The 20,076-nt window shown below is 44.4% G+C and overlaps 3 protein-coding genes across 5 annotated transcripts in view; 2 read left to right on the top strand and 1 right to left on the bottom strand.

Moving 5' to 3' along the window:
- Positions 1-442: 442 nt before the first annotated feature.
- CCR9 (C-C motif chemokine receptor 9) lies at positions 443-11,448 on the bottom strand. Its single transcript, XM_086849043.1, has 4 exons — positions 10,099-11,448; positions 5,508-5,568; positions 828-5,048; positions 443-750 (listed from the first exon to the last, which is right to left on the bottom strand). The coding sequence occupies exons 1-3, from the start codon at positions 10,299-10,301 to the stop codon at positions 3,888-3,890; spliced, it is 1,425 nt and encodes a 474-aa protein (XP_086705169.1). The 5' UTR covers positions 10,302-11,448; the 3' UTR covers positions 443-750; positions 828-3,887.
- GLB1 (galactosidase beta 1) overlaps positions 10,774-20,076 on the top strand; it is a 41,888-nt gene continuing 32,585 nt past the window's right edge. The window contains exon 1 of one of the 3 annotated variants that reach the window (XM_086849025.1): positions 10,774-11,068. In XM_086849025.1, the coding sequence (XP_086705151.1) occupies positions 11,048-11,068 (21 nt within the window). In that variant the 5' untranslated portion in view covers positions 10,774-11,047. Of the gene's footprint in view, positions 11,069-11,293; positions 11,480-11,619; positions 11,898-20,076 lie in introns of those variants that run through there. The other 2 variants (XM_023919365.2, XM_086849033.1) reach the window with 2 other exon arrangements.
- TMPPE (transmembrane protein with metallophosphoesterase domain) lies at positions 14,175-18,764 on the top strand. Its single transcript, XM_023919366.2, has one exon. It carries the CDS (start codon positions 14,257-14,259, stop codon positions 15,571-15,573), a length of 1,317 nt encoding a protein of 438 aa, XP_023775134.2. The 5' UTR covers positions 14,175-14,256; the 3' UTR covers positions 15,574-18,764.

Below are 20,076 nucleotides of genomic sequence, written 5' to 3'. Positions count from 1 at the left end.
ACATAGCCAGTACCTGTGTAAGTGATCATACCATGCTGTACCTCAGCTCTGCAGGGAAGTGCTGCAGCCATTGAAAGTCTTTGTGTCCATCTCCAGTAACACATTTTTATCCATACTGGGTAATACCCTCTCCCTTGGTGCTAGGGGAAGGGCTCTCCCAACCCTACTCCTGCCTTATATTTCTCAGTCTGTGCCCCAAGAACAGGCCTTGGCATACATGGGATATCATTTTTCTGTGGGAACCATGTAAAGTTGTCACAAGGTCGTGGTATCCTCTGCACTAGTCCTTGAAGTGTCACAGGGATGCCTTGAAGTCCAAATATAGTAATAATTCCTGTACTTTCACACTTTTCCATCACTTCCCTGCTCTCTGGAATGTTGGGGTGCGACATTGTTGGCTGGGTTCTTTTTCCCCAGGACTGAGATTAACGAGAGAGAGATGTTTTCTCCTGTTCAGGCTCAGTTGTTTATTCTTTCCTTATCTATATTACATATATACAGAGTACAAGGAGCTACATACACTAAGATAGAAAGGTGCAAAACAGAGAACGAAAAATCTTTCCAAGGTCTTTTATTGTGTCTATTTGTCCAATAATCAAATGCCGAGTAAGTTATTTTTCTTAGTGACCCAATGACCTGACACCTGTGTACTGCACTGTGGATTTCTTTATACAGTCACTCATTATCACCCAAAAACCCTTAGAAGAAGAAGGAGGAGAAAGGGACAATGCCCTAAATTCTCCGTGTTGTCTCTTATTTTCTAATACAGCTTAAACCCTAAACTAACTTTTTCACCCAGTGACTTAAGGAAACTCTCTCTAACTTACACACATTCCCAGTTTCTCTACTTAACTTTAAAAGCTGTCTCCACAGTGTTATGCTAAACTCAGTGTTCTCTTGGGTGTGAGAGCCAGGTACCACAGATAAAGGCCTATTTTTTGTGCTTCTGACCCCAACACTGGAAGAGGTGCTTCTATAGAGACGTCTCTGTTTCAGGCAGAGCAGGCAGCAGGTAGGCAGGTTTGTCTGCAGAGAGTGAAAGTTTCTCATGGGCTCTCCCAGCTTCCTCCCCTTGTGTCACAGGCACTGTATCACAACTCAGCACTTGAGGCAGGGACGTGTCCAGCTCCTCTTCAAAGAAGAGCAACAGCATAGGAGACTACAGCCCAAAACTGGGATCATCTAGGAAAAAATGGCCTCAAAGAGAAGGGAGGAGACCCAACCTATAGAAGATCTCAGGCCTCTCCTAGGACTTCCAACAACTGCTTGGTGCCCATCTGCTAGAGCTGTGTGTAAAGCATGAGCAGAGTCCCCTGGGACTGCTCATAGGACAGGGGAGGCAATACCCTTTGCCTGTGAGGAAACCTCCCATCAACTTCCCGTGGAAGAGAGCATCAGGTGAAGGCTAGGGCCACCCTAGCCAGGCACAAGAGGGATTGTGGTAGGATAAATCCAAGTAAAATATCAGGGCAGAGGGACAGAGGAGCCCAAGAAGAGTTTGACCACAAGGAGCTGTGCTGCTGGCAGACAGAGGCCCCCAGCAGATGCAAGAGGGAGTAGTGGCAGAAAACACCTCCATGACTGAATCCCTGCTGTGTGCTGACCAACAAAAAGGGTTGGGGATGAGGCTGCAGCCAATGGGTGCAGGGAGGCAGCTTCCCCCTGAGTTTGTGTGGTGAGAGCAGCTTTGGGAGCCACCAGCAGCTACTGGACTGCAGGCAGCCATGGTGGAACAGAACCCAAGAGGGAAAACTGTCCCCAGGGAGGTTGATCCCCAGCTTTACCTGGCAAAGTGATGGGAGCAACCTGACTCAGAGGAGGATGTGCATGACCCAGGAACAACCCCATCCCAAACTGCCACAAGTTCATTGCCATTTCACCACCCTCAGCATTTTCACCTGATGATCAAACATGAATATTTCTTGCTGCGTTTTAGAGACTAAAGAAGCTTTACTTTCTGTGAGATGCCCATGAAGTTCAAGTTCCTGGGGCTGGTGAGATGTACTGCAGGGAAGAGGAGCTTGCAGCTAAGGCTTGCACACTTGTTTGCATAACTCAAGGGCTCTTTGGGGGCCAGGAGAACCCTCTGTGTAAGAGCACCATCACCCCCAGCCTCAGGAAGAGGTAGTGGGCCTGAGCTGCTGTGGGGAAGCATCTGCCCCCAATGTGCTCCCTCCTCCCCTGCCCTGCCTCCCCAGACTGCACCCCAGCCCTTGCCTCAGCAGCCTAAACCTGCTCCAGTGCCTGTGGGGTTCTCAGCTGCAGCTTCCACATCACAAGGGTTAGATATTTGAAATAAACCTTCTTAGCAAAGTTTTCCTTTGGCCTCCTTTTAGAGGGGTAAATGCTGAGATTGCAAAGAGATTGCACGTATGGATCTGAATGGGAAAGGATGTATGGGCAAGAAACAACCAGTTCATCCCCTTGGTGTATGTGGCAGTACCTTTATTTAATTTTGGCTTCTGTTTGCTGAGCACAAATCACAAAAGCCTCCCACACTCTTCTTACACATACAGTAAAAAATATGTACATCTTTGACCATTTTTCTTCCTAAGTTTAAAAAAAAAAAAATATCCTAATAAATGTATATGAAACTTGAACCCCATCTGCGCAGGTGTACCCTATTAGCTAGAAAAGCAGCATCAAACTTTGCAGAGAGCTCATTTACCAACATTCTTTAATGATAAATGCACAATGAAAAAAACCCTTTTTCCCTGGAAGAGCTAAGTGCCAGAAAGCAAACCAGGTGAAATGAGATTATTTTAAACAAAGGCTTCTGAGCACTACATCCTGCAGTTGAAGAGTGGGAGGTGCAGGCTGTGGTCAGGCAAGACAGGGGAGGCCATGTCCCTGTGAGAGAATGAGCAAGGGGGAACAGATAAATGATGCCCCGTGGGCTCAGGTTTTGGGGAACGTTACAGCACACCACTTCCGGAAATGGCAGTCTCCACAACCTGATGTCTCATTACAAATTTCTTTAGGTTTGAAATTAATTAATTAATTAGGTAAGTAATAAAAATTACTCCCTGTCTTGCTGGTCCTAGGTTAAATATATTTTCCAAAGATATTGGTGCATAACTGGCAGTCAGTGGAACCATGGGTTTGGTTTTTGTGTTCTGGTTTATGACAGCTTTTCACCATACAGCAAATATTCCTGGGACAGACAATTCAATGCCTCTGAAGCCCTTAATTTTTTATTGTGAGGGGTGATTTGTCTCCAGTATCAAAACAGGACCCATCATACCTGACATCACAAAGCTAAAATACAGGAGAAAGACAGATTAGATTCTGCAATGCCCACTTTATGTACATGAACAAGTGGTTTTCCTTTTCTTTTTCTTTTCATATGCAGCCAGAGTTGCATTTGCTCAGGCACAGAGAACAGCATTTGTTCACTGCAACAAACCAGTGTCAGATCTAAAGGCCTGACACTTTACACAGGACTGGATCTGGTGTAGGAATCTGGCAGGGCTCCCGAGTCAGGCCACCTTCTTAGGGAAACCTGGTATGACAGCAAATGAAGGCTGAAGCCCCTCCTGCTGCTTCCTATGGACAGAATGCTTCATCTGCCTCTGTTGCTGCCATAGCTGGGTTTATCACCCGTTGCAAGACTTGTTATTTCAGGTTGTGGTCTGAGCTGCAGATGGGCCAGCTGTCACAAAGGTTAGTTTTTGACATCTATCAGTTCTGTTTATAGCAAGTATGGTTCCATTTTGTTCCCATCTGCCAAATGTTTCCTGTTCTCTCAGCCAGCAACCCTCAGTTGGGTCCCGCACATCAAGGACAGTCCCCCAACCCTTTCTGCCTCTCTGGGTTAATCTTTGGGGTATACAGGTGGTTTCCAAAGAGCTTGGTGCTTGTCTGGAAAGGAGAATGTGAGGACTAACTTACAGGATGACTTTGGAAGGAGGAGACATAACAGAGGAGGTCCAGTGAGTGTTGAGGATCAGGGAGTTCGTGACCCGCCGCCTCCCCAGCATGGCAAAGGACCAGTTTGAGCTGTGCTCCTGGCTGTCACAGGCAGAGGAGTGCTCCTGGCCCCCGCTCCAGCAGCAGCCGCAGCTTTGCATCATCCTGCCCAGCGCCATCCTGAACCGCTCGCCAGCAAAGACATAGAGGAAGGGGTTGAGGCAGCTGTGGAGGAAGGCGATGATCTGGGTGACCTGCAGTCCAATGTCCAGCTGGTTGGCAGCCTGACAACTGTGCACCACCCCAGTGTAAGTGTTGATGGCTTTGACCAGCAAAAAAATATTGTATGGGAACTGAGAGAGGAGGAAAGCAGTGATGATCAAGGTGATAATCTTCAGTGACTTCTGCTTTTGGAATCTTTTGGCTTGTAGGAGGGTTTTAATGATAAGGGCGTAACAAATCACCATGACAAAGAGAGGGAGGAAGAATCCTATGATGACTTTCAAGGCCAGGACTGTAACTCTGAAGATCACACTAACATTTGGTGGGTACATAATTTTGCAAACTGTTACATCACCCACCTGTGTGCTCTGGCTGTAAATGATTTCTGGGATGCACAGGCTCACAGATGTCAGCCAGACAGCCAGGCACATGAGCCTGGTGCGCAGGAGCCACCTTTGCTTACAAGTTTTAGCTTTCATCGCTTGGACTATAGTGATGTACCTGTCAAAGCTGATGCAGGTTAGTAGCAAGCTGCAGCCATAGAAGTTGATCTTATACATGCTGTTGACAACTTTGCACATGAAGTTCTTAAAGATCCATCCATTGGAAGCAGCCTGGGCCCAGAAGGGGAAGGTGAAAAGGAGCAGGAGGTCAGCGATGGCCAGGTGCAGCAGGTACTGATCCATCATGCTCCTCCTGAAGTGATATTTGCAATAGACAAGCACGACCAAGGTGTTCCCCACTGTGCCCACAGCAAAGATGAGCCAGAAAAACACTGGCAGGAAGGCTTGAGCAAACTGCCTGACCTGCCTCATGTCACACATGAAGTCTGTGCTGTTCACTTGCTTTTCACACAGGGACAGCACCATGCTGTTATTCCTGTAGTAATCCAGGCTACACTTACCAGGATGTGTGACCTGCAACAGGACATCTAGTAAATTTGCGTCAAGAGGCTCAGTAAAGCATACATTTTCCCCTCTCCACCAGATGCAATTGAAGATGCTTAATGTATTACATTTAAATGTGAAAGTGCAAAGGCTGCCAGTGAAACAGCTAATTTCAGATTGCTTGAATTGTGCAGCAGAGCAGAGGTTTATAACCATGACCCATTGAATGAGAAACTCACAAAAGAGCAGCTCACGATGTCCAGACAACTTCAATTATTAAAATGGCAGACGGTGAAAGCCTTATCTCTGTCAGATAATTTAAAATATGATTTGCTTGGCTTCAAATACATAACAAAAGGCAAAATGCCCAACTTGGGAAGAGGCAAAGTATTGGGATGGTACCAGTGGCTCGAGAGAGGCAGAAAACTGATGGAGACAAAGAGGGGGGGAAGGAAAAGGAGATGAACAGTTACATAGCTGTATACTCACTACACTTGCAGCTGCCATCTTCAGCCAGATCACTCCTCGGTCCTGGAGGAAGCTCCGTAGCCTGGAGAGTAAAGATGGGGGAAAACAACTGATTTGAAACAACTCTGAAGCAGGACTGTGACACTCTTCCTTGTACTTCTTCTTCTTCTACCTTTAATAAAAACCTCAACTCTTTGAAACAACTCTGTCTGGAACATGAACAAACCACACAGAAGTTGGTGTCACTGATTTGAATTTAGTTATTTTCGTATTACAAATTTACATTTAGCCTACACCAGGAGTTCAGCTTCTCTATGGCACTGTGCTGATTAAGTCCTTCGATGTACTACAGTCACTGCCATCTCATTTTTAACAAGCTGTAGACTCCCCAGTGTGCACATGTAAAAAGTAATCTAAAAGCACTGTATCTTGCAAGAGATTGATGAGAAATATTGAAATGTTCCTCTTAAATTATCTAGCAACTAAGAAAGAAAAGTACCTGGCTTTAGTAGTACTTTGCAGTCTTAAATATTTGTATCCTCTGCAGCAAGTGATTAATCTCTGCCTGCAAGTTCTCCTTCTTATCTGTGAGTTTAGGCACAGTACTCATTGCTGTTGGCCTGCAAAGCTGATCATTAAGCCCCAGTAAACAAGAAAACATTGGGCTTTTTCTACTGCAGATCGCTTTTCTGGTCAGTCCACTATCACAAAAGGTAGCTGAGCCTGGTGGGCTCAATGCAAGACAAATGCACTTAAATATTCCACATGTTCTGCACCAGCTTGTCTAGAATAATGCCTGGGGATGAGGCCTGGACAGCACAGGTGGGTCAGGGCTACTGGGGACCTTCAACTAGCACAGACCTTTACTCCAGACCCCTTCAAAAGGAACTCATGTAACCGAGAGGTTGCCTTGCAGAGACTACAGCAGAAGTGGATAGAGCCAAACTATGAGGCTCTATCCTCTATGAGGAAATGGCCCATGTTCATACTTTTGACTTCCCTCTGACTAGTTGTGGGCTGACTAAAAGCACCTGTGGCTGTGGCTGGCAGCAGTCTGTGAGCTCCTGATTTCTCCCCAGAACTCACTTCTAACATGTCATTGCAGCATCTGATGAAGAGTTCAGAGCTGTATATCCCCAAGGAGCTTTTTTATGTTATTTTCTTCTAGCTGTCAGACCAACCTTAAATTGCAAGCACAAAGATCATTGTAACTTGGCCAGTTTGGTGGGGGAGGAAAATAAAAGGTGACTTGTAATTCAGTTTCTTTTCCATGGAGGCTGCTCGTGGGAAAGAGAAACGTGAATAGTGGAGGAGTGAGGGGACTCACTGGGACAGTTGCTGCAGGGGGGGCAGCCTGGATGTGGCACCCAGGAGTAACACTCTGCCTGTGATATTTGCTCTTTGCACCTACAATTAACCTTAGAGCTTTTTGTAGGTTGAGGTGAGTGTGTGTTCCTGGGGCCTCAGCCTGATTAGATCTGCCACAGACTGTTTACTCTCCGGTTTTCATGTTTTAAGTGGCTCAAACACAGGTGGCAATCTCTTCTTTCTTTTATTTTTATTTTGGGTTTTTTCCTGGTAAACTCTTTTGCTACCAAAAAGACAATGTACCATCAATTTTCTGCTCATGTGCATCATTTAGCACAGGGCAAAACAGAGTTGCTCCTAGGCTGTGTCCTGCCACAAAACACTTTCACTGGGGAGAAAAAATGCCCATGAACAAGAACTGGGTGCCTTTGGGCAGCTTCCAGTGTCTTTTTGGGAGGCTGGGACAAGAATGAGGAGCCCAGTCTAGTCCTGCCTGCTCCAGGCTGACCCATGGTCACAGCTTCCCACTGTTGCCTGCTAAGGCTGCCACCAGGCAGGAGCCAAGATCACAGGGTCTGTCACACACCCCACAACACCAGGTGCTTTGCAATCAACAGCAAAATGGAGTAAAACAAAAGTATGCCACCTTCAAGAGGAAAGGCCAGGCTATTCCTGCTGCAGAAAGCCAGAAGACCCAGGGCAGGATGGCAGGCAGTCCCATAAAGTCCCTACTGGTGGTACATCTTTATGTGACATCCAGAAGAATGTGGCAGGGAAGACTCTGAAGAAGAAGGCAGTGAGAAGTGGTTAATAAAAGTATGAACTTGCACGTCTTATGTCCTCTTTCTGGTAAGCTGGCATGCAAATGATCTGATTTAAGTTCCGCTCTCTGCAGGAAGTCTGAGTATCACAGAGTTTTGCTTTAATGATGGTGTTCAGCTGTGACCAATGCTCATTCAACTCACACTTCAAGGAAATTTCCAAATTGCAGTTCAGGCTCAGTTCCAGTTATGGAGAAAACAGTGATTCTGGTTAGGTTTTGGGTTGGACTCTGCTGTTACTTGGCTCCATGCTCATGCCAGCAGCAAAGCATCTCCTTCCAAGAGGAAGGTGCCCAGGATACTCCACATTCAACTGCAAAATCTTCCCTAAGGTGTCTGCATATTTCTAAGAATTGGTTGTCATCTTGAAACTCTTCATGAAACAGGCATAGATCTGTATGATGATTCCACTGTACAGGACTCAGCCTCTTCCACCTCCTGGGCCAACCTGTGGCAAAACAGAAGAGGGGGAGTAGGTATCAGCCAAACCCCAGGGCACCTCCTAAGGAAAGCACATGTGAAAGCACGGGCATGGTCTCTGGGATTAGGGATGAGTTACTTTGAGCTTGCAAATGGCTGCCTGACAGTGGATCCATGGTAATTATCCTTAATTCAAGCTAGTTTGGCCCTTGGTATAATGCAAGCTTATTTGGCATTGGGAGAGCTACATTAACTGCAGTAGGGTAAAGGCATGCCCATGAGCAAAGTGTCTGATGCAAAGGATCTTCACATCCTTTGGTGTCTCCTTCATTAATCTGAGCACTCATGTTCAGGATTTAAGTGACTTTAATCAGATTTAGTTTGATTCTCCCTGGAAGCAAAATAATAAGTATAATTTAACCCACCACTTTACAGAGTCAGTCCCACTGTACTAAAAGCCCCCAGGGTAGATAAACCTCCAGACCAGAATAAACCAGAACACAGGCAGCTGCTCATCCTGTTCATTACTTTCCTGCCACATGACATTTGTTAAGTGATTGTTGCTGAAAACAGCAGCTTTTTTGCCCGCAAGAATGGGAAGAGAAGCAATGTGAATGTTAGTCCTCTTACCAAGCTTCTGCCAAACTGTTCTACGCAATACCAGCATGCATTGTGAGATAACTTGTGATTTCCTGTCAGCTCATATTGATGCAAAACTAAGCATCTCTGTTTTCCTTACAAATACATTGCTTTCATGTTCATCAAAAGAACTTGCAAGTGAAACGCTATTTTTTATTTTGTTTAAAGTCAGAAAATTAAAACCACCAGCATTTCTTCTATGTCTTCTTTTTAACTTTGGGGCGCTTAGGCACAATCTGGGGATGATTTTTAAAGCTCTTCATTTATAGGTAGAGAAGTACTTAGCTTGATGTGTTGATCAGATGCTGGAAAGACTTTGCAGAAACAGAACAAAACTTAGGGTTATATCCTCTGCTGAGCCTGGCCAAGAAGTTTCCTTTTTTCACAGTGAAAAGTGCACTGTGTTTGCAGTAAATTTATCTTTTAGCGTACCTATTTTCCTTTCCTTGGGTAAAAGGAGGACATTAAGCTGCTTCATTCCAAGCAGGCTTTTTGAGAGGTTCAATAACTCCTCAGACAGATTGTTTAGTGGAGAGGCTGTGGCTGCACTGTTCTCTATGAAGAGGATATTTGCAGTCAGTGAGATCAGTGCCTCTGACAGGTTACTTGCTTATGTAGATTACACAGAGGGGTCCCTGGGGATGTCCATAACGAGCAAACAAAAGGGTCTTCTTGTTCCAGCATGGGTACACAGTCATTAAATTTTTCCTTCTCTTCAGAAAAGTGAAGAGTTAAAGTAAAAAAAAAAACAGCTTGAAAACTCTGTGAATGGCCCTGGCAATTAGAACATCCATCACAAAAATGTATCAACCCAGGTCTGCACAGGTAAACTCTTATCAACAGCTGAAAAAAAATTAATTACAGCACCCTAAGTGTAGCAACACTTTTCCTCCACAAAAAGGTTTAAAGGACAGGTTTAAAGTCTAGGTACTGAAGATACACAGTTACCCAGTTTCTACCACAAATGATATATATAGATATAGATATAGATATATAGATATAGATAGAGATATAGATATATGGATAGATAGATAGATAGATAGATAGATAGATAGATAGATAGATAGATAGATATAGATATGTCTGTGAACCTAATTCCTGTTTGCTGGCAAGGAATGTTTTAGCAATTCCTGTATAGAGCCATGTCACCAGCAGCTCCTTTTACAGAGCACTTGGCAAGCAGGGACAGACAAACCAGACCCCAAAGGCTGGTGTTAAATGTTCTCATTCCTGTCAGGTCTCCATATTCCTTTGCTGTGTATTCTTAATTAAATTGGGAGCTGCCTGCGCCTGCTTCCCTAGTTTGGAGTACTCATTTTAGAGTAAACATGCTTTTGGCTGCATCTGTTCTCAGGGGATATAAAATCTTTACAGATCTCAGGTCCAACTACTATTTTAGGAGAACCACTGGCTTTGTTACTCACACTGTAGGCTGGTTCCTACTGTGGCTTCTGACTCCTGAGTTAACTCCCTGCAGACGTGTGCAGGGCAAAGGGATAAAATGGGGGGATGAGCAAAGGAACGGCACACCAAAGACTGAGAGACTGTGTGCCAGCGAGATCCTTAGTTGGCTACATGAGGCACTGAGTACAAAGAACTGCATTTGAAGTGCTTCTACACACAGCATGAGGAACAAGCAAGAGGAGCTTAGAAGCTTTGGCTCAGCCCCAGAGATGCACAGTCACTGGCATATGTGAGCCTCCAGGTAAGGATTAAAGGACAAACAAATAAGGCAGGTGTGATTGTGGGAGTCTACTATAGGCCACCCAGCCAGATGACACCACCAACAAATGAGTCTTTTAGTAACTTAGAAGTACGTGTAAATTAATACAGTTGATAAAACAGGTCCATAAGATTCCTGAAACACCTATACCTCTTGGTACAGGTACTACGAGAACTGACTGGGAAAGGTGCCCTTAATTTGTTGCTTGTTAAAAGAGAGAGACTTGTGGACAAAGTGACGATTTGTGATTTTCTTGGCCACAGCAACCATGAAGCAATCAAGTTTAAAATATGAAGTGAGCAAAATTCAGGCCGCTCTGGGAACCATTTAGTGAGGTCCCCTGGGTAAATGCCTCTTTCTGCCCAGCCAAGGCGGCAGAGGCGGCTGTTCTGTCATTCCTCTGGGCAGCTGGGGCAAGTCCTCGGCCCTGCACCGCCCGGAGTGTATGTGGCACTGCAGATGATGGTCTGGCCACGAGAGGAAAAGGCCAGAACCAGCTTTCTGTCCGGGCACCTTTTGTGTGAGAGCAATCTTTGGAGATGTGCACAGCACTGTGCGGTATCTCTTCATTTTAGTGCAGGGCTCCCGAAAGAGATGACAGTGCTTTAACTTGGGAAGGAGAGCATCCCGGCCCAGTGTTTCCCGTCAGGATGAGGGGCTGCTCAGGGAAGGTAAAGGTCACCAAGACCTTTCCATCTTGGAAACTGCTGTGTGAGAGAAATCTTTGGATGTATTCAGTATGGGAGGTTGTATCCAGAAGTCTCCTGTGAGCTCCTGACCCTGCACGGCAGCGCTTTAAGACGGGAAGCAGCGCACCCAGCCGCAGGGCCTGAGGCGCACCTGACAGGCTGCCCGGGGGGGGTGACCCGGGAGGCGAGGGCAGGAGGAGGCCGGGCTCGGAGGGGTGGAGCGCCGCTGCCGCGGTGCCGGTGGGGAGGGAAGAGGAGGAGGAGGGATGCCCGTCCAGCGGCGGCCGTTTCCCGGCGGAGCCGTCAGCTGACGCCGCCGTTTCCTGGTTGCCGCCCGCCATGCTGCGGCTCCTGCTCCCGCTGGCCGCCCTGGCCGCGCTCCTCCGGGCGGCGGTGAGTGCCCGCCTCGCCTCCCCCTCCGCCAAGGACACCCGGGGGCAGCGGGGCGGCTCGGAGGGGCGCGGGGGGCCGGCGTGGCCGAGGGAGGGCTGGTAGGGGCCTCCTCCCGCCGCTGGAGGAAGGCGCTTTGCCTCGGTCCTTTTTTAAACCATGAGCGATTTAGGGCTCGTGGGCGGCGCGCAGGGCGCGGGTGCCGGGCTTGTGGCTGCGCCGAGGGGGAGATCCCGGAGCCGGGGCAGGGAGGGTCCGTGCCCTTCTCCCGAGCAGGCCGGCCCGCCGGAGCTGAGGAAGGGCTGGCGGTGCCGCCCTCAGGAGCGGTGCTGCCGGCGCCGGGACTCCCTGCGCGCCCAGGAACCGTGGAGGCCTCACGGAGCAACGCGGGGCCGCGGGTGAACCGGTACCGACACTGCTGGTAGATCCCGTGGGAAAACTTGTTCGTCCTGTGGGTGTGTGAGAGGAGGGAAAGGGGTTTTTCCTGTTTTCTATAGATGCTGTTGTAGCCGCATTGTCCCGGGGGATGCAATACCACAGCCTAAGGATGAATCTTCAGGCTCCACAGTTGTGGTTTATGCCTCGAGTTCGCGGCAGTGTCACTCTCCCCTTGATAGATGTTGTAGTTGGATGGGGCACAGGTGGTTAAAGATGTATGAAAAGTAGAGCAACATCACGTAAGACCTTATGGAAGGGAAGACTGAATCACAATTAGTGTCATCTCTGAGGGGTGAGGTTGTGGCTGAGCCTTCCCAATATTTTGAAGGTGGCAGGCAAGAGGAATGGAGAACAAATACTCTGCAAGCTCGGTAGTATTAGCACTTTTAGGGGATTTAATAGGTTAGTTTCAAACTGATAAAATACTGTAAAAATACATTGTTTTGAGAATTTGCTGCCATGGGAGGTTGTAGAACCAGACAGTACTTAACAGATGAAAAAAACCATGTATTTGCCAAATTTAAATACATCAGGTTCATAAACAACATCCAGAAATGACTGTGCAAGGATTTGCCCTCTAACATCCCTAGTGTAGCAGCATTGTCAGCTGAAGGAGTATGAGGGAGCAGACCACAGACTGTGGCCAGAGTCCTGTCATTTCTTTAAAAACAGCATTTCTTACTGCTGTTGTCTAGACAGAGTATTGCATGGTGCCTAGAGCAATAGAGGACCTCTGGACCTGGAGAACCTATGGACTTGAATCCATACAGCATTTCTCATGCTCTTATCTTCCTAGCTCTGTGTGTTTTCTGTAGAGACGTGTAAAATAGCACTATTTCTCAAGAGTAGTTTGTAACAACGGAGAGGGCTTGAGCTGAGGCTGGCGGGCGCGATTTTTCCTTTATCAGCCCACAGTTCCCTGCCGCAAGCAGTGAAGGAAGGGATCTTCTTAAAACTTGGTCCAGTTCTCAAAGTAGATCAGGGTCTTGCCATCACAGATGTGCTGCTGTTGTTTTAAATTAGCTTAAGGTCATATGCAGCAGATAAGCAACCTGGCAAACTTGGGTTTGCAGACTTCTGGGCTTAGGTTCACTGCTGAGCCCTACAGTGCTGCTTTTGTGCCCTAGTTCTGAGATATTTTTGGCTATAATGATTGCTTGCTTTCTCTAAGTGTGGATTGAGAGACAGGAAGTGTTTTGAAAATAAGTATGCTTATATGGGACTGTTATGTCAGACATGGTCTCTATTGTATGTTATGAAAGACTTCCAAACTTTTTCATCTATGATTAAAATAAAACAATAGATTTCTTCTAAGGAGAAATATGCAACCTGAGCATTATTAGAAACACTGTGACTGAGCAAAATACAGAGCAAACCAGGGAATTTTGCTACCATTCAAATATAACAGATGCCTGCTTGTTTGTTTTCAGTCTACATGTGAGCAAACATGCATTAGATTCTGTGCTTCCCTCTAAAGGAGCAGGGTGTGCTATTTTAATCACTTTTCAACTTGGTTGCATCCTGTTAGACCAGGATATAGTAGAACAGGTGTTGAGTCTTGGAAAACTCTACATGTTGTGGAAGTGAGCTGGAAGTGAGTAGCAAAACAGAGTGTGAGTTTCACTGATCCTGCTGATTTTGGGGGCTTTGGAGAAATCTGATTCACAACAGCAGGCGAGGATATCTGCTGATCATCTGCAGTTTCTGGGGCCAAGTTGCATCTGTTCCACTGGGGATTTCGCTGCTGGTGTAGCATGTGTTAGTAGACCTCTTGCATTTGGTAAGAATGATGTAGGGTGATGCCTGCTTTTCAGGTGGAGCCAACTGCTTGGCAAGAAGAACAGAAATTATGTATTAAGTTAATACCAGAAGCAACTTAGTCCCAGAACATGTATGGGATTTACAAATGCTATAATGGATGTTCCCAGGATTCATTTCATCCCTGTTGTGATGTATTGCCATCTACTATTAGGAAGTCTTGGTGAGAAAAAAGCATTTAAAAGAAAAGTGTGTGTATGGGAGAAATGATTGATGGAGGCAGACAGGGAGCTTGGAAGGGGACTTCCAGCATCCAGTCTTTTCTGTTGTCTGATTTACTTGACTTCAGGACATCTCCTTTGTTTCTTTATGATAGTGATTCTGCATGACTCAGCATCTTGTGTAGTATGTAGGGTAACAGTCCTTTATTGCAGTCTGGGAAAAAGGGAATGTGTGTAATATTTTAAAGCGGCTCTTACTGGTTCCTGGTTGCAGGCTTTGTTGACCCAAGGCATCCCTTCATAACCACATTATTGACTACTGGAGACTTCTGCAGAACAGAAGGGAACAGTCAGGAAGCAAAGATGATCTCCTTCAAGCAACTGCCCATTGAAGCAAAGGCTGCAGTGGCTGCAGGAGTGGTTTTCTTCTCCATGATGCTGTCACGGAGTTACCTGGCAGAAAAACTCGATTTCAGGACGCGACGCTGGCTTCTAAGGCTGCAGATGGCACTATTTGCTAATACACTCATGTTGATGGGGTCTCTTCATGTTTGGAGAAGCACAGTCACCACGTTCACCAGGTCTTCAGCTGCCAGCTCCTTCTGTTTCATGCTGTGGAAAATAGCTGTGTTCATGTTTCTAGTTTTGGCTCATTCAAGCTTCTTTACATTGCTATTTCTTGTTGCAGAAGAGCCCTATTTCTTTTCTTTAGCTGCCTACACTTGCTTGGGGGCCTATATTATTCTCATCTTTTTCCTCTTCACTCTAGGCTCTGTAGAGCAGGCTTACAAGTTCCTGGCTGGGAGAGGCACTAAGGCAGGCACAGGCAACAAGAACAGAACTGCACTGAAACCAGTTCTGTCAGTCTTACTTACTGTCGTGCTGACTGTTGTTGGGCTGTTAAATGCTTCCCAGCCTCCTACTGTGAATTCAGTGGAGATTCCAGTTCACAAGCTGCCCTCAACAATGAATAACCTGAAAGTGGTGTTGCTTTCAGATATCCATCTGGGGCCTACAGTTGGGAAGACCAAGCTTGCCATGATAGTGAGAATGGTTAAGGCTTTAAAACCAGATATCACCGTGATTGTTGGGGACCTATCTGATGCTGAAGCAAAGATCATACGACCTGCTGTTGAGCCTCTTGGAGAACTTGATTCCCCTTTGGGAACTTACTTTGTCACAGGAAACCATGAGTACTACACCTCAGATGTTAGCAACTGGTTCGAGCTGTTAAAATCATTTAACATTCAGCCGTTGCATAATGAGAATGTGAAGATTGTTTCACCAAAGAGCACTTCTGACTGGTTCTGCCTGGCTGGTGTGGATGACATTGAAGCAGATGTGTTGCGCTACTCGGGACATGGCATGGATTTGAAAAAAGCTCTCAGAGGTTGTAGCAGTGAGCATGCAATAGTGCTCTTAGCTCATCAGCCAATTGCTGCAAAGTGGGCCCTTCAGGAGAGACCAGACATAAATTTAATTCTCTCTGGCCATACTCACGGAGGGCAGATTTTCCCTCTAAATGCTGGAGCTTATCTTCTGAATCCATTCTTTGTTGGCTTGTACCAAGTTGGGCAGAATACCTTCGTCTACGTCAGCCCAGGGACGATGTACTATGGAATACCCATGCGGCTGGGCAGCAGAGCTGAAATAACAGAGATTATTCTACGTTCTCCTTGAGGAGTTTTCCATTTGACAGACTTCTAATTTTAATTTTTTTATTTTTTTTTGGCCAGTATATTGGCTCTCCTACTATAAAGCAAATTCTTTTTCAGGGAAGCCAGAGAAAATGTGTTGGGCTGAACTTCAGCAGGTTCTGTTAAGTTTGAGCAGAAAACACTAACTGTATCTTGGGCCTATGAAACAAATTTGGGACATATTAAATTACTGAAGAAATTAGGTCTTTGAGTTCATTATTGTTGAGGTTCTGCATTTAAAGATAACACTGATGTCATGGAGATAACGTGTGTCCTGTGCATGTTTAGTAGTACCTGTGTCCTGCAGCTGCTTCATGTTCCACTGTTTGGTATCCATCAGGCAGCTGCCTTATCAAATCTCGAGCAGGTGAAGTTCTGAGCATGTGCAGTGAAGTCACTTATGCATGTTTTGCAGGAAGGCCTGCAAGAATGGGCACTGAGTATGTAAACTCTAGGAGCCTTTTGCTAGAGTTGTTGTGGGAAGTGAATAATAGTTTAGGGTTTGGTTTTTTTTTTTTCATTGGGGCTGGATATCTTTATCCTGCTAGCTGTCTGCAGCATGCACCAGGGCTTCCAGTCTGTGCTTCTTATTAGTACTCTAAGTTTACAGGCATCAGTTCTAAAATTCAGCTTTGTCCAGTTAAAAGTTGGTGAGACTGACACCAGAAAGTAAAAGTAGCTGTCTTTCTCAGGCATTTTCCCCAGAATAGCTGGGCATCCAGTAATTGCTTACTGAAAATAGCTCTAATAAAAGCAAACGAGGAAAAATCCAAAATTAACTTCAGTTGCTATCTGAGCATACAGTACCTCCTTATATAAAGCACTAATTCCAAAGCTGAAATACTCAGTGTTGTTTGTCTTCATTCTGTATTTTTTTCTTTCTGCCTAATTTCTCCTCCATTATTTTTCTCTTGCAAGAGTAAATAGATGCTATTTACAAACAATGCAAATAAGTTAATGCTTGAAATTTGTTAAAGGCTTTAATATTTAAGTAAATTATGTCCTCTTTTAATCAGACTAAACTGCAGCAGGTGACTTTCCCATAGAACATTTCAGTGTCCTGGTTGTCTGACGGGCATATAGCAGAGTAACCGCTACAGGTTAATGAGGGATGGAGGATTCCTTCCCATCTTTCATAGAAGGGTTTATAATAAATTAACATAATTATGGGAATTTTGAGGTATTAGAGAATAATTGGTAAAAACATCCTTGTTTCTGTATCTTTGTGTTCACTTGAGAAAGCCAGGATGTAAAATAATGTGTGACTTTTGTCCAGGCTGATGAAACACTTTGCTTCTGTACATCTTCTCTCTCCTCCTCTCCCCCCTCATTGTTGCTGCATGAAATATCACAAACAATGGGAACCTGGAAATCTTGCCTCTGTAGTCTGCAGCTGTAGCTGCAGGGTTTCCCTTGCTCTGCCTTTCTGCCCACCACTGCCCTTGTTCCTCTCAGGCAGACCCACAGCATGGGGCAGAAGAGAGCAGTTCTTATCCAGGAGACTGAGGATGGAAGACCAGAGCTGTGGTGTTCAGTCTTTTCCTGCCTTCCTATCTGATCCTGAACCAGACAACCATAAACACTTGGTTTTGTTTTTCAGCTTATTTTCTCATATTAAAGGAGATAGATGGGGGTGCATTTGAAAAGTACCAAACTTTGTCAAGTTGAGGGTTTTTATAAATTAAATTTTGAGGTTTGACTTCATCCACTCTAGACATCTCCCAGGCAGAGTTTCTAATTCCTGTTCTGGTTTTGTATTTTGCTTCTCTGTACAAACATCTTAAATTTTTACTCAGGAATAATGAGAAATACTGTAAATGTGTCACAAAGGTTAGTGGAATTGTTAGAGAAGTCAATCCTCTTTCAGTCTGAAAACTGAATACCTTACCAGCCATGCTTTCTGCTTGCCAGATTAGATAATTTCTGTTTCCCATCACTTATAATTTTAGAAACTTTTTTTTTATGATTGTGTGATAATATTTGCTTAAGTATCCTGAAGTTTCCATGTGTATTCAATACTGCCTACTGTCCATGAGAGAGCCATCTGAGGCTTTTTGCAGCCGGTGACATGGTGTCAGATGGTCTTACGAGGAGGGAATTTTGATAGCCTGTAACCCTCTGGTTACTTATCAACAGGCCTTAGTTAAGAGCTGTGTTCTGGGTTTAGTGGTGCAGAGTATTCTCAGCTGGCCAGTAGTCCAGGAGAATTTTTACACTTGTCGCACTGAATGTTTTTACCACATTAAGAAGGCTAATTGTTAAGCCAGTTTCCTCAACAGGAGGCATTTGTGGGACTGATTTTAGATTGTGTCAGCTTCTCAGTGAGTTACTAGTATATTTAGGGTTTTTTTCCTGCCTTTTTTATTTCTCTCTTCATTCTGATTAAGTCGGTGCAAAAACGTAGCTGAAGGGATCCTTCCATCCCAGAATTTCTTCCTTACTTGGTATGTGCCTCTCTTGGAAAATAGTTACGTATCCTTTCAGAAGCAGATATGCATCCCTTTAGGAGTGGTCATGTTGTCATTTCTTAAATCTATTCAGTTCTCCTGATGTAATTTAGTTCTTTCCCATTTTTATTTTTGTATCTCTCCCTCTGAAAGGTTGTTTTCTTGGTGATTACTTCTTACTTAAAATATTTTCTTTCTGTGCCAAAAGACTTGAAAGCCTTTTCTTATTTTGCTTTTTATGAATGGAAAGTATCCTAGATCAACTTTCTGTTTGATAAAAGGAATGAACCATTTCTATAATGTCTCTAATCAGCAATCTCTAACTGTCCTTCAAGGTTCTTTCTATACTTTTTCCAGTTTGATTTGAATGTGCACAATTCAGACCTGTGTTCAGTATTTCAGATGAAGAAAAATTGCTGTGCTGCTTATTTTGTAATTTTTAATTATTTTTTTTTTGTAAATTTTACGTGTGTGTGTGTGTAATGTATTTAATCTGGAGAACTTAACTAAATGAATATATATTTCATTCTGTAAAAGGCCAGTTCACTGGGGGCTGAGGAGGAGTTAATTAATGTCAGAATTAATAGCTGAATATAATAGTATTGTCACTTTGTGAAAATTATATTTATTATATAATTACTATAGAATGGATTGGAAAATATGTAAATTGTGGTATAAGAAATGCTTTAAATGTTGGGATTTAATAAAACTTTATTCTTATAATCAAGCATGAGGCCTCTAATGACCTTTTATTTTATACCAGCATGCATTGCAGCAGTTTGTGCTGAATAGTTTTAACACACTCATTCCATTTACCAACAAAAAGCTACCAACAATAAACCTGACTAGTTTTAGAAACTCTTACACCCCCACTGCTAAATGAGGCGTGTTGGAAAGTGGGAAAGAAAAGGCCACTATTTGCCTAAAACCTACTAGTGGAAGAAGGTGCAGACAACTGGGATGAGGATGTGATGCAGAGAAAAGGAGAAGGCAGAGAAAAGGAGAAGGCAGAGAAAGGTTACTAAGACAATTTTTTGGAAGGAGCAGAAGAAAATGAGTGATTTGTGTTTCTCAGTTTTAATACTTAAGCTTTGAGGTAGAGAAAGAGGTGTTCTGTGAAGAGAGGCTAAAAATTTTCAGAGATGGAGGATTTATACCTGCATTTGTTTGCTTTCTAAATAAGAAAAAACAGTCCTGTTTTGTAAATTTGGACAGTGGGAGATTTTGCTACTGATAAACAGTTCTGTGTGTTGAAGATGGGAAAAAAATCTTATGTCGAGAGACATGTAACAGTATAGTTTTGATTAAATTAAATAATCTCAACTATTATAAAATGTTGAAATTGCATTAAGGTTGCAAAAATAAACTTTTACTTGATTTAAGCAAGGACAAATTCTTTAGTTCTTCTCTTTTCCATGTGAGTATGCTCACATGCATTATACCATTACAATGCAACATTATACCATTGCCTGTAAGGGTGTGAATTTTCAGCTGGGTGCTGATACGATTTTGTATGAAGGAACTGGCATCCCGAGCAGTGCTTGGTGTGTGTTGCTTACCAAATGAGCAGACCCACTGCCCCATCTTCTAGGGAGACAAAGTGGGAACACATTCCCTGCATATTCACAATGGTGAGTATACAGTGTTGGCAGAGCCAGCCGAATTCATGAGGACAGCTCTCCTGTTTCTGTTGCAAGCCCTGGATCATCCACTGACAATGAAGTAATGCTGAAGAATTGATCATGAAGCAAGTCTGTTTACAATGAATGATGAATGAGGTGAATTCAAGTATTCTGGTAGCTTCCTCCCTCTCCTCACCCATGTAATAACACTGTCAGGAAGTGTATGTGTTGGGAAGGTGATTTACAGCCATGGTCACAGTTTTAAAAACCTGACTTCTAAATGGTAACTGGTTCAATGATAACCACTTTAATAATTAATACCTCCTTTTAATTGTTTTAAGATAGCCATGGCTCTCTGCTAGAAGTGTCTGTCCCTGAGGGCATGTAACAGTTTTTTCAGCATTTATCATCTCAACA

This window comes from Cyanistes caeruleus, chromosome 1 (genome assembly GCF_971803275.1).
Source record: "Cyanistes caeruleus chromosome 1, bCyaCae1.hap1.1, whole genome shotgun sequence".
In the NCBI taxonomy this organism is placed as follows: domain Eukaryota; kingdom Metazoa; phylum Chordata; class Aves; order Passeriformes; family Paridae; genus Cyanistes; species Cyanistes caeruleus.
The sequence above is the reverse complement of the archived record's forward strand: the minus strand, read 5'-3'. Positions and strand labels throughout refer to the sequence as shown.

Bases quoted from the DNA above. Each gene is read 5' to 3' on its own strand.
- TMPPE (XM_023919366.2), top strand. From the start codon at position 14,257: ATGATCTCCTTCAAGCAACTGCCCATTGAAGCAAAGGCTGCAGTGGCT.
- CCR9 (XM_086849043.1), bottom strand. From the start codon at position 10,301: ATGCTGTGTGTAGAAGCACTTCAAATGCAGTTCTTTGTACTCAGTGCC. The intron at 5,569-10,098 runs GTGAGTAACAAA...TTTACTCTCCAG, and splicing joins AGTAGGAACCAGCCTACAGT to GCTACGGAGCTTCCTCCAGG. The intron at 5,049-5,507 runs GTGAGTATACAG...GTCCTGTTGCAG, and splicing joins AGATGGCAGCTGCAAGTGTA to GTCACACATCCTGGTAAGTG.